General features: G+C 44.7%; 1 protein-coding gene across 1 annotated transcript in view; it reads left to right on the top strand.

Annotated features, from left to right (window-relative positions):
* The window catches only part of Igsf5 (immunoglobulin superfamily member 5), a 40,873-nt gene that overhangs the window by 15,369 nt on the left and 11,463 nt on the right, over window positions 1-14,041 (top strand). Inside the window, exons 4-7 of the mRNA XM_035443551.1 lie at window positions 3,979-4,110; window positions 8,346-8,370; window positions 11,360-11,460; window positions 12,848-12,921. Coding sequence (XP_035299442.1) covers window positions 3,979-4,110; window positions 8,346-8,370; window positions 11,360-11,460; window positions 12,848-12,921 — 332 coding nt within the window. The remainder of the gene's footprint in view (window positions 1-3,978; window positions 4,111-8,345; window positions 8,371-11,359; window positions 11,461-12,847; window positions 12,922-14,041) is intronic.

Below are 14,041 nucleotides of genomic sequence, written 5' to 3'. Positions count from 1 at the left end.
CTTATGCTTCCTGATGACCTCAAACATGATAGATTTGACTAGGGGGGATTTGAGTTGAAGTGTGACATTCTGAGGAAGGCTGGACTTCCAGGGAAGAATGGTCACAGTAATTCGGAAGTGAAAATGAACCACCTGGCTTCTGATACCCACACTGTCTCAATGTGGGGCTGTTGAGTAAGGCTGGGTAGGGTGGCTGAATTAAGGAAGATGACAGTGCCTGATAATACGAAGTCCCCCATTCCCTTCTGCACTCAGTCCTCAGCCCCAAGAGGTAGTAGCTTTTCCCCTGTACACATGCACACTCAAGGAGAAAGCTGGCACTCTACTCAGTTGAGGAAGGTTGTTGGATCCAGTGTGGTTTGACAGAAGGTTGAGATGTCAAGTAGGAGAAGGAGAGGCCATAGGCAGGGAATACTTGAGTCATCAATAAACATGTTCTTGGTAGGGAGAATTCAAGCCTATCTCTTACATCAGGAGCCAGGCCTCATGTTTAACCTCAGTTAACTTCCTTATCATGAAAACTTGTAACATTTGCAAACTTGGGTTTGAGAAAGAGTCTGTCTAACTTGATGTCGATTTTGTACACATGAGTCCTACCTCAGAAACTTTCACACACAATTCTTGAATCAGAACAACCTGGCAGAGCAAGACTTGTGACTGGCAAATGAACCAGAGGCCAAAGACAACTCAGAAAGTAAACAGGGTCCTCTGGTGGGAAGTCCAACATGGCTGACAGTTAAGAGGCTTCCATGTAGATAGAAGTCTGCTTCTCATCTGTGCTGTGAGAGTCAAAAATGTAGCTCTGGCCTTTGTAATCTCAGTATTGTGTTCTTGGGAAGGGAAACATAGACATATCCCATAATGGGGCAGAGTGACTTGAACATCATTCCCAAAGTGTGGGTCACCAGCCACTTGCACGTGAAGCATCTGGGGTGCCTTTGCAGACCTCTTGACTCTGCCTCACTGGAGGAGGTTTTGATTTTATTTCTCTCTCTCTCTCTCTCTCTCTCTCTCTCTCTCTCTCTCTATTTGAATTACAAACAAGATTGAATTACATGACAATCCCAGTTCCCTTCTCCCTCCCTTCCTCCCCTACCACCCCCAACTAAAACCCTACCTGTCACATATCCTTTCTTCTAATCTACACCTGACTCAACCTTTCTGCTCCCTCATGACCTCTGCATCCTTCCTCTTCTTCCCTTCTCATTCCCGTAGCTCCCTCCCCCTCTTCCCGTGCTCTCAATTTGCTCAGGGGATAGTGACCCTTTCCCCTTCTCCAGGGGACAAAGTTTGTCTCTTTTAGGGTCTGGAGGAGGTTTTGAATCTGACTGCTCCATGTGCTCCTCCCCGGGGAAGACTGATTTTCCTGCTCTCAGCCTTCCCCAGTTGCCTATAGTTCTTTGTGTAGGGCAGGACTCTCTCTCTTTCCTATCTTATCTCACAGAGACATTGGGTAAGGTGGCAATAGATGGCATTAGAAAAGTAGTTTGGACTTCCTACATCCTGCAATTCTTCTCTGTATATCTCAACATGGGGAGAAAGAAGAGGTCTAGGCCTGCCTCAGTGTAGCTGACTTCCCAGTGCAGGAAGCAGGTAAGAACTCAGCTTTTTAATCCGTCCATCCGTCTGTCCATCCATCTCTCTGACCAGCCATCCGCCACCCATCCAGCCATCACTCATCCATTTATCACTCATCCATCCGTCACCCATCTTTCTGTATTCCCATCTAACTGTTTACTCACTTACTCATTCCTCTCTCATCCATCTATCCATCCACCCACACATCCACCTGTCATTTATCCACCTTCCATCATAACTAGTACATCCCAGGTGTGTGGGGTACAAGGAATGTAACACACAACACTTGATTTGAAAGGAGTTAGGACCAGTATAGATCGTAGAAGATACCTAAGAAGAAATGGAAACAGCAGCAGTTTGAAATGACAGAAAACGTAAGCTGTTAAAAAATGAAACAACCGGGCTGGAGAGATAACTCAGTGATTAAGAGCACTGACTATTCTTCCAGAGATCCTGAGTTCAATTCCCAACAACCACAAGGTGGCTCACAACCACCTTGAATAAGATCTAGTGCCCTCTGCTGGCATACAGGCAGAAGACTGTATACAAAATAAATAAATAAAATCTTAAAAAAATAAAACAACCATCAAAATTGTCCAACATTTTCTAATTCTGAAATAAAGAAACAGAAGCAATTCATGAAGAGCAAAAACAGGTATCTTTTAAGGTATCATACAATTTTCCAAAGCACATACAGTTCCCTGGTTTGTTTTCAGAAAAGTCTATGCATTTGTTGCACTTGTTTTTTGTTTTTGTTTTTTGAGGGTTTCACTGTATAGCCCTGGCTGTCCTGGAAGTCACTCTATAGGCCAGATTGACTTTGAACTCACAAAGATCATTTGCTTCTGCCTCCTGGGTGCTGGGACTAAAAGCCTGTAACACCACCACCTGGCATCATTTGTGTGTGTGTGTGTGTGTGTGTGTGTGTGTGTGTGTGTGTGTGTATACTCACATGAGTGTAATGCCCACAGAGGGCCTCAGATCCCACAGGAGCAGGAGTTATATGCATTTATGAGCTGTGCTATGTGGGGCAGAACTCTGGTCCTTTGCAAGAGCAGCAAGTACTGTTAGCTGCCAAGTCTCCTCTCTAGACTTGCCTGTGGCTTCTCATGTACCTGGGCTCTTGCTTGCCTGTGGCTTCTCATGTACCTGGGCTCTTGCTTGCCTGTGGCTTCTTTTGCATCTGGGCTCTTGCTTACTCTTGTCTCAGAACCGGGGCAGAAGTGATCCTTTCTAAACATTCTACTCTCTATGAGGAGAGCTCCCAAGAGAGATTTTCCCCATTAGCCTCCCCTGCCACTGGTTCCAAAGTGAACTCCACGTCCCTGCAGAGGAAGCCTGTTATTTTAAACTTTCTAGAGACTAGCCTCTACTTTATTTTCACTGAGCTACCAGTGGGGCAGGCCAGCAGACCTTATAGAATACAACTCACGGTTCTACAGATCAACATGGGTGTCTATGGTTTGACTTCTGTGTGGTTCCTGCTTGGGCATATAGGCAGGAACAGGTGTTTAAAGCTCCCTCGGGATCATCCAGGACTTTCAAGGATGGTGTAAATGCTCCCTCTGGGTTGATTTGGCACTTGAAATGTAGGCAGGACAACTAAGGAGCTATATATTTAAATACACACATTTGTAATGAAAAATTGAATTTACATGACCACCCAAAGCCAGCATGTCAGCTCTTGAAAAGTGGTTACAAAGACAAAACAAATCAAACAAACAACGAAGAACCAAGGCCATTTTTAAAATTTCCTTCCATATTTTTCTTCCATTCCTTGCTTTTTCTGCCTCAAGTTACCTTTGTCTTACTCCATGCCTTACTGGATAAAATAAGAGGGTGAAGTAAGGCACTAATGACATCAGCCCCACAAGACCTGAGGGAAATGCACACGACTATAGGAGAAATGCATTTAGGGGTAGGCTCTGGTGGGGCCTTGGGGAAAGCTGAGTATATAGGGTCTTTTGCGCTCCTGTAGGGTGTTCCTATTACCTTTGCTCTACATAATCACAGAACATGGATGCCAGAACCCACCATTGTCTACTCAACAGTTCTGGCTAACCAAAGGCTGTCCAGCATGGTAATCAGAACTCTAACCTTTGGCAGTTGCCTTGCTGCCTTACCCCTACCCAGCTCCCAGGAATGTGGGAGGTTCAACCCACTGATAAGTGGACCTGGGTTTCAAAGCAATTACTTGTGCCAATAAATACTGGGATAGGAGATACTGTTGAGGACTGAGTCATTAAACACACAGGAGGGAGGCTGACTGAGAATGCCCCGCTGTAGTAGGCTGAAGAGTTATGATATTATTGAAGACACAAGGCAATTTAGATCCCACTAGAACCAGTGAGCCTACAAGGTATGGATGTCACTAAACTCCTTTATTTCTTGCTGTCATAGAGAGTACTGGCTCATCGCTGCCAACCTGGGCCATTGTCCTGCTGGCAGTGGCCTTTTCCTTGCTCTTGATCCTGATCATCACTCTGATTGTAATATTCTGCTGCTGCGATGTCTGCAGGAGAGAAAAAGAAGGTATTGTTTTTTCCATATGAATTTCTGTGGGGTTTAGAACTTGTGGTACAAGCAGTTGAAGGGAGTGAGCTTATCAACTTCTTTGAAAGATGAGTTCCACTCTAGTGAGACCTCACAGCACCCAGCAGATGGCTACCATCATGTACGTAAAGGACAAGAGCTGGCAAGGGAGGCATACACACTGTTGGCTGGAGTGTGAACAGGCATGGCCGCCATGGAGAATGACATAGAGGTTCTTTAGAGACTAAAAGTGGAATTCCGTGTGATCCAACTGTCTTCCTTGCTGGCTGAATATCCATAGGGAACGAAACAAGTGTTTCAGAGACACGTATGCCTTCCCATGTTCACTGCAGAGCAGTTCATGATAGATATCAAAACAGGCTGAGTGCCCATCAACTGATGACTTGTAATGGCAGTGCTACACACATGTGCTACACATAATACACATATGAACACACATGTGCACACACATACATACACACACGAACACATGTGCATACATGCATGAATATATACATACATACACATGAACACACAGACACATATATGAACATACACTTCTATAATACACATAACATTTATTCACACAAGGGGATACCATTTAGCTTTTAAAGCGCAGAAGTCCTGTTATGTGGGACAACGTAATGAAATTGAATACATTAAGAGGAATGAGTCAGGTATAGACAGACAAGTGTGGAGGGATCTTGCGCGTTTGTGGCATACTCAACAGTTGGGCACACAGAAGCTAAGTGGATTGGTGGTTTCCAGAGTTAGGGATGAGGGACTGGGCCATGCTGGTTACAGGATCCAAGGCTTTGTATGGAGCGAATGTGTTCTGGAGACCTGTATTAGTCACAACATATCATGACTTGAAAATACATCTTTAATGTTTTTTTCCCATTAAAAAGTGATGCATGCATGGAATGATGATTATATGGTCAGCTTCATCTAGTACTTCCCAATGTCTACTCACACAGTACCTATAAACACACACACACACACACACACACACACACACACACACACACACATTTGCCACTCCTATTCTGCCTTAATGAGCTGGGACAGAGGTAATAGGGATGCTGAGCAAAGCAAAACTGACGCTAAGAGGCAAGGCTTTCAGTCTTTGACACGAACTATGGGAAGAGTACAGGGAAGAGATGGCCATTCCCCTAGGGCCCAGGCTGACCCACCTTGGAGAAGGTGGCCAATGAGACTTTCTTGCTGAGATGTGGATTTCTTGACTTGTGAACTTATTTGCAAGGATAGACAGCTATGGCAATATGTCCTTTAACATGAAATTGCTTTTCTAGAATGGCATTGGTTGGAACATGCCTTTCCTATTCTGTGGTGTTTAAACCGTCCCAGTGTAGAGGGTGGCTGCAGAGGTTAAAAGGAAAACAAGGCACATGCTAAGTTAGTGGAAATGTTGCACAGGTCTCATGAATGAGACTGCTGAGAGACACTCCCGGCTGTGTGGAAGCTGTGGCTGGTCTGGAGGTTGGGTTCTAGAATGAGGGGGCTTGTTACAGAGTTTGACAGTCGAAACTTGTCACATGATTTGACATGTGACAGCCCAGAGCTCTCTAAATGCTGAATCTTTGTCTTTTCTCTGACTTGAACACTTTCTACAGTTAAATTATTTTTTGTAAGAGCTGAGATTTGATGTTTGGGTGCCTGTCACTTGACTTGCCTTGTTAAATTTGTGAACAGTGTGTGTGTGTGTGTGTGTGTGTGTGTGTGTGTGTGTGTGTGTGTGCCAGGTGTGATCTACTGACTGTTTTCCATTGATCTCCCTTTCTCAGCTAGACATGCCAGATAAATCCCATGATCTAGCATAAGGATGGGGTCTGGCTGTAGCTCCTTCATGGATCAGGCTTTGATTTGGAGGTTAATTTGTTTTTTTAATTTTTTAATTTTTTTATGTATTTGAATTACAAACAAGATTGAATTACATGACAATCCCAGTTCCCTTCCCCCTTCCTTCCTCCCCTACCACCCCCCAACTAAAACCCTACCTGTCATATGTCCTTTCTTCTAATCTACACCTGACTCAACCTTTCTGCTTCCTCATGACCTCTGCACCCTTCCTTTTCTTCCCTTCTCACTCTCGTAGCTTCCTCCCCCCTCTTCCCATGCTCTCAATTTGCTCAGGGGATGGTGACCCTTTCTCCTTCTCCAGGGGACAAAAGTTTGTCTCTTTTAGGGTCTTCATTGTTTACTAGTTTCTCTGGCAGTGTGGACTGTAAGATGGTAATCCCTTACTCTGTGTCTAAAATCCACATATGAGTGAGTACATATCATGTTTGTCTTTTTGTGGCTGGGTTATTGGAAGTTAATTTTATTCCTTGGAAAATGGAAGTTGGAGAGCAGTGAGAGCCTGTGAACTCAAAATGAGAATTTTGCTTGGCCAACAGACCCATTCCTCACATGCTGTGTACTGAGTTTTAAATTAGAATGGTTGAAATGGTCTTCCATGTCATCAAGAAGGTACTATGGGTTGGGGATTCTTGCTATAGCATTCATGTAATTGGCGGAGAAGTTCTGATGTTTGAGGTTTTCTCCTTCTCTTAGGCTCCTGTCTGCCCCATATTAGCCCTGAAAGAAGGTTGGTTGGTGGGTGTTGTTCTATAAACAGCCTGAGTGGTTTCTTTTCTTTCTTTCTTTCTTTTTTTAGTTTGCTTTTCTGTAAATGTCATCCTACAGATTAGTTATAAAAATTTTAAAAATGTGCATTAAGAGTCCTGAGCCAAGTGCAGTGGCTCATGTGTGTAATTCCAGTACTCAGGAAGCTGAGGCTGGAGGGTTGTCACAACTTTGAGGCTAGCCTGGCCTACAGAGTAATTTACAGGCCAGTGTGGTTGCATAGTAAGACCCCACCTTAAAATATTTCTGTGATGCATCTTAGATTTACATAGAAATTACATAAAGTAATTTCCATGTGAAAAGCCCACACCAATATGAGCTATTTCTTTCCCTCTCTTGTCACAACAAGTCTGGGTCTGTGAACAGAGATGTGCCATAACCTACTTACAGTGTTTGCCCTATACCACCAGGTCAGATGTGGCTACAGTGAAATTATACTCACACAGTAGCATACATGTAAAAATCAGTGACTTTCTGAGCTTCCCCAGTATGATATAATTTCAATCCATAAAATGTAGCAAACATTTCCCCTCCAGGAGTGTTTTCTGGTGCTTTGCTGGCACCCAGGGAATTCTCCATGTGTCTCTGGTTAATTGAGAACTGACTGAGGATGGCTGAGGGTCCTGCTGACCCTGCTCATAGGCCTTGGAATGGCAGAGTGGAGAGAGTGACCCAGAATCCTGCACCATTCCCACCTGAGTGGGAACATGTGGCTCATCCCACTATTGGAGGGTACTGATGGAGGGAGACTAGAGTTTCTTATTATGCAGATAAAAGTGGTTCTGAGTTTAGTCTGAGATCTGAATTGGATGATGTTATTAGAATTTGAAACAGGTGGGACTAATACCTAAAAAAACAATAGGAAAGGAAAGTGATGTTTTCCAGACCCCAGCAGAGCCTGGTTGGGAGAGCGGAGATGTGAAGAGCATGAATTCTGCACACCGACTGGGGAGAAGTGGAGTTTTAGATCTGGATTCCTCCTTATCCTTGCAAGAGTCCACTGATTGGTACCATTGGCCAGGGAAGGGATGGCAGCTTTGTTGTTGTTGTGTGTGTAGTCTCAATGATATGAATTGGTATTGCTCATGCATATAAAATTGATGGAAAATGGATCTTAGTATTAAGGAATGAAGATAAATCAGCATTATGGTGTCTTGTTTGTTAGAATAGAGCAACACTGGTGTCTATATCCTGGACTGTTGCAATAGGACATGCTTTGCATGGTTCTAGTGGGCTGGCACACAGTAAGCAACCAATGACTAGTGTGGCTGGCTTGGTTACCTAAAGTCCTTCTTGGTGACAGAGTTGTGAAACACTGGGTGTCAAATTCAATCAGCACTCACTGGGCACACAAGGAAATCTACTATCTTTCAAGCACCTACAGAGTATTTATTTTTCTGATACTGAACCTGTTTTCCTTGACCTTAGGATTTTCCTGATTCAGTGCAGGGTTACCTTGAATACAGACTGAGTCAAAGTGAGATTTATCAAGTCAGAGAGTCAATAAAAATTAATGAGAGTTACTTTTAGAACCACTATCCTCATTTTGCTAATGGGATTTTTCTTCCCCACCCTCTTTTATTTTTCAGAATCTAGTTATCAAATTGAAATAAGGTAAGTTGGAAACCTCTTCAGCTTTCTGCCAAAACAAAACCAAGTAACCATGGCAACATTCAAGCATGGGACTATAGGGCTTGGGGGATTAGACATTTTGTAAAACATAAGCCAATCACAAACCCATAAAGCAACCTTGGGCAAACTGTCTACAGAGGACTTGCTTAGGCTCTCTACGGAGATGGAGGTTTGCTGAGCACCTAGCATTTTCAGCTCTCTCCACAAGAGGACACTGTGCACTGTGACTATTAGCAGCTGTTGTTCTTCTTGCTCTGAGCCAATGCACCTGCAGAAATTGCACTGGGACTTGAGGCATGTTGCAGGATAGCCAGCCCTGCCAGACTGATGCCTATAAGGCATGTGGCATTGATCTGGTAGACAAATTAGGCACTGTCTGTGGCTTGTCCTAGCACTGAGAAGACAGCAGTGAAAAGGACTCTCATTCCTACATCATCCAGAGTGTCTGCAAACACTTTTGAGGCAACTAAGTCCGGATTCACAGGAATTCATGCTAGCTGTTGTGTTCACAAGGGTACACAGCAGCCAGTGTATTCACAGGAATTCATGGTAGCTGGTATATTCACAGAAATACATAGTAGCTAGTGTATTCACAGGAATACATGGTAGCTGATGTGTTCACAGGAATACATGGTAGCCAGTGTGTTTACAGGAATGCATGATAGCCATTGTGTTTACAGGAATACAGGGTAGCCATTGTGTTTACAGAAATACATGGTAGCCAGTGTGCTCACAGGAATACATGGTAGCCAGTGTGCTCACAGGAATACATGGTAGCTGATATGTTCACAGGAATGCATGGTAGCCATTGTGTTTACAGGAATACATGGTAGCTGGTAAGTTCACAGGGATACATGTTAGCTGATGTGTTCACAGGAATACATGGTAGCTGGTAAGTTCACAGGGATACATGGTAGCTGATGTGTTCACAGGAATACATGGTGGCCAATGTGCTCACAGAAATACATGGTAGCCAGAGTGTTCACAGGAATACACGGTAGCTGATGTGCTCACAGGAATACATGGTAGCTGGTGTGTTCACAGGAATGCATGGTAGCCATTGTGTTTACAGGAATACATGGTAGCTGGTAAGTTCACAGGGATACATGTTAGCTGATGTGCTCACAGGAATACATGGTAACCAGTATGTTCACAGGGATACATGGTGGCCGCTGTGAATGTCTGTCACAGTCACCCAGAATGTTTCAATGTAGCACTTTGGCTGAAAGTGTCTGCAACTACATCTAGGAGCCAGTGTTTATTAAATAATATGAAGTTTCTAGGCTCTGAAATTTGAAAACCTTTTAGGCTATGTACAGCTCCATGAATGGATGTGTAATGGTTTCCAAATGACAGGTTCTTTCCATTCACCCTTTGTCCCTGGTGGAAAAAACAAACCAGGTTCTGAGAGAGACAGCTATGTTCTGAGGCCCAGGCAGTAACAGTCTGGAAACTGCCCTTTGGGGCCTGATGTGAGATGAGGGAGAGCAAGGAAACAGATCCTGTTGTGGAATTTCTCTTGCCCATGGTTACCAGGGGGTTACAATCTGGATTCCTCCTCGGATGAGCAGGCTGATGGTTGACCTTTGGTTCCCTTCTCAGGATCTTAAAGGATTTCAAGGCACAGTAGTGCAATCCAGAGTTATTTATCAAAATGGTGGAGAATAACAATAGGCATGTGTAGCCATGGCAACGTCTAAGACCCCTCCCTCTGTTTCACTCATACCCACCCCTTAACAGTAGGGTGCTGCTCTGAGCTCTGCACAGGTTTCAGTCTTGCTGGTTTCTTGCCATGGTTGTATAGACCTTTTCCATTTGTGGCTGAGGGTTATAAGAGAGAGAGAGGTGATATTTCTAACATTCTGCTTGTGAAGAGTCAGGCATGTAGACAGGGCAGCTGTTGCCCCAGCCAGGTCCCTCACCTATGTGCAGCTCCTGGTTTAGAACAGATTGCCTTGTCCTGGGAGCATGATGGTGGCTCACAGCCTGTCTGCATCTCCAAGCCTTTTCCTTCCCATTTGTCCACATTGCTGTCTCCAGCCACTTGTATTTTTGTGTTAAAATAACCATACAGCTGGGCACTCCCAGCACTCGGGAGGCAGAGGCAGGCAGATCTCTGTGAGTTGGTCTACAAAGCTACACAGAGAAACCCTGTCCCGAACCCCCCCCCCCAAATAACCATGTAGGGGAGACTGTAAGCCATACCTGCTAGAAGCTGGCTACAGGTGTGTCCGACCACACCCTAATGAGCGTGGTCAAGGTGATGTCAGGGTGACTTACTGATATTGGCCCCTTGGTTTGTCTGTGGCTCATGTATGAGTCATTTTTTTTTTCCCGAGACAGGGTTTCTCTGTGCAGCTTTGGAGCCTGGCACTCACTCTGGAGACCAGGCTGGCCTCGAACTCACAGAGATCCGCCTGCCCCTGCCTCCTGAGTGCTGGGATTAAAGGCGTGCACCACCAACGCCCGGCATGTGAGTCATCTTTCAGGCAGACCTTTGCATATATCATGATTGTTTTTGGGAGATGCTCTTGGGAGTTGAGTATGAACATTTTTCATTTTCTGGCTAGCCATTATCCAACTTTGTTCCCGTAGGGAGATGCACTGATCTCTGCTCTGTTTTGGGGATCAACCAGCTTTTTGTACAAAGGGATACACAGTAAATACTTTTGGTTTTGCCAGCCATGAAGTCTTTGGCACGACCACTGGGCTCTGTTACTGTGACATGAGGGCAGCTGCTAGAAGCTGTGGTGTCAAGCGCGTGTCCCTGGGTTTCAACAACAGATGGTGGAACAACAGTTGGGCTCAGGGGTTTCGGTTACTGAACCCTGATTTGCTTAGGGGCTTTTGGGAGTTGAGTCCCCACACCTGCCACGATGAACCCTGTTCCTCCCTCTCACTGGCGTTCACAAATGCATGGGCTGCCTACCGCTGCTGAGCAGAGGCTGTAACCAAAATGCTCTAATTCCAGGAAAACTGCAAGCATGAAGCCAAACAAAACAGATCCCGAGGCAAGGTTAAAAAGTGGAAAGGAAAACTATGGGTACAGTTCGGACGAAGTGAGGGCTGCATGTGAGTACCAGGAGGGGCTCAGGAAGACCTCCAGAGGAAGATGTGTGGACTGCCTCAACACCAGCTTCTCTAGCAGGAAAATCTAGATGTTGGGGGCAATCAGTGTTTAGATAATCTTTTCAGGAGAAGTTTTAGAGTTGGGAGTAGATTTAGCAGTAAAGCTCTCTCTGCTTAATGCTTAAATAAAATGAACGTTAAAAAGATAACTTTCAAGGCTTTTACTCTCCTTTAAAATCGTGGGATGGTCCTGTAAGTTACTGCAGGCGATCTCTTCCAAACTTAACCCAATTCAAGTACAACTGTCACGCAGAAGAGTCTGCGCCCGATCAGTCAGACAGGACAGTTGTTGGAAGGCTAAACTACTCTGAGAAGTCATCTCACAGTTTCACTTTCAGTAGTCACTATGGGGTAGGGACTTTGTAGGCACTGTCACAGCAGTAGGGTGTGAAAGGGTGAGGCAAGAGGGCGGCGGCACACACCAGCCCTCAGCATCTAGAGGGAGTTTCAGCCAGGGAAAGACCCTCAGCTGGTTGGCCCTTGCTAAGATTGGGGCTCTGTTTTCAGTATCCCCATTCTTTGACTTCACCCAGGCTGCCTCCCTTGTGCACTCCAAGTTCCACGTGTCACATTAAAAGTTTCCACAAAGCATGAGCTGCCGCATTTGGGAAGTCCCCAGCTCCTTTGAGGATTTCTTGCTATTGTGTATTCATTAGTGTTGTGAGCATTTTGCAAGTAGCTTGGCCAAAATCATGGCTTAAACCCAACCTCTTCTGCCCCACCTTCAATGTGTCCTGTGTTTATTTTCCTCAGTCGATCTACTGAAGTTGTGGGTCATCTCTTGTGTCTACATAAGACCAACACGTGAAGGAAAGAATTGATCTTTTGCATCAGTTTCCCTTATTTTTGTAGCACAGAGTTTTAAGCTTATGTGATGTAAAGAGATAAACAGCTGTGTATTCACAGTAATGTTATCCTCCCATCACCTGTGGGGTACTGAGCTAAACAGCTAAGACAGGCAGGGAAGGTTCATTGTGGCTCACGATTTCAAAGGCCTGGGTCTGTGGTGAGCAGAGCATCATGGAGGGAGTATTAGCTCAATGGACCAGAAAGAGGCCAGGGGTCCAACATTCTCTTTAAGGACGTCTTCCCTATGACCCAACTTCTTCCCACTAGGCTCCGCCCCTTCAAGGACCCATCATTTCCAATAGCCCAAGTCTTTAATACAAGGCCTTGAGGGACATCTCAGATCTAAACTGCAGAGATGATTTTATGCCAGAACTACATAGGAACACATTTTGCTTACTTAGAAATCCTAATTAATTATTAAAATATGCAACTTGGTTTCTTAAAAAAAATTCATGTATTTAAAAAAATTCTTCTATTGCAGCGATTGCTTCTCTCCCTCCTAAATCTGGTGAAGTCAGCCTTCCAGGACAACACAGCCATATCTCTCCTTATCAGGTAATGTAGAACATTTTGGACATATATTAGGGTTTTTTGCCACTTAAAAATGCATACCCTGTGATAGGTACATGTTGAATATTCGTGATGGAAGAAGGACTCTCTTCCCCACCTCTGTTACAAGCAGACAGCCTATCAGGAACAGGGTGAAGAGAGGAAGTATCTCTTGCTTTCCTCTAGCAGTGGCTGTAAGTCCAGTTGATGGTTTGGAAGGATGTACTCTAACTGGGAAAATAGTCACCCGGACCAACAAAGTCATGAGCAACATGCAACTTGTTGTTTGTTCTCTTGGACAAAGATATCTAGGGCCTGAGTCAGCCTTGCTGTCCCAGCCACCTGAAATCTACACTGGCACCTGTCGATGGAGGTTTCTGTCCTGCCTGGTCCCACAGCCTCTTTGCCCCAAATAAACACACAAAGACTTACATTAAGTATAAAATGTTTGGCTGATGGCTCAGGCTTCTTATTGGATAGCTCTGTCTTAATTATTAACCCATTTCTATTAATCTATGTATTGCCACGAGGCTGTGGCTTACCCGAAATCCAGCATGTTACTCCTTCAGCGGCATGGTGTCTCTTTGCAGCCTCTCTCTCCTTCCCCCCACATTCTCCTCGTCTGGCAGCCCTGCCTATCCTTCCTACCTGGCTACTGGCCAGCTAGTGCTTTATTCATCAACCAATAAGAGAAACATATACAGAAGAACATCCACCATCAGGGACCCTTGGTCCTTTGTTTCATGGAAGGTTGCTGGGTGCTGGGTTTTGAAAAGCAGGAGAATAAATGTGGTTTACTGTGTGTGTGAGGTCTATGGCTGAAAGGTTGTCTGTGGGCAAGATCCTGTTGGGATTGAAGTTTGGGTGGAGAAGGGAAGAGTCATTGGGAGTTGGAGGTTGGAGCTGCCACTGACAGAGATTGCTGAGAGCAATATTTATATGGAGCATTTCTGAGGTCTCCATCAGATTACATCATGGAGATTCTATGTGCTGTTGAATGTATACGTATGTAGTGTTTGGTGGGCAAGACAGTTAAAACTGTTAACTGTGAACTGTGAACATAGTATGTTCATTTTCTAATACAGAGTCAGCATGGTTATCATCACACATGTATGAGTTGGAGTTA

Source organism: Cricetulus griseus, chromosome 4, assembly GCF_003668045.3.
Source record: "Cricetulus griseus strain 17A/GY chromosome 4, alternate assembly CriGri-PICRH-1.0, whole genome shotgun sequence".
Lineage (NCBI taxonomy): Eukaryota > Metazoa > Chordata > Mammalia > Rodentia > Cricetidae > Cricetulus > Cricetulus griseus.
The sequence above is the reverse complement of the archived record's forward strand: the minus strand, read 5'-3'. Positions and strand labels throughout refer to the sequence as shown.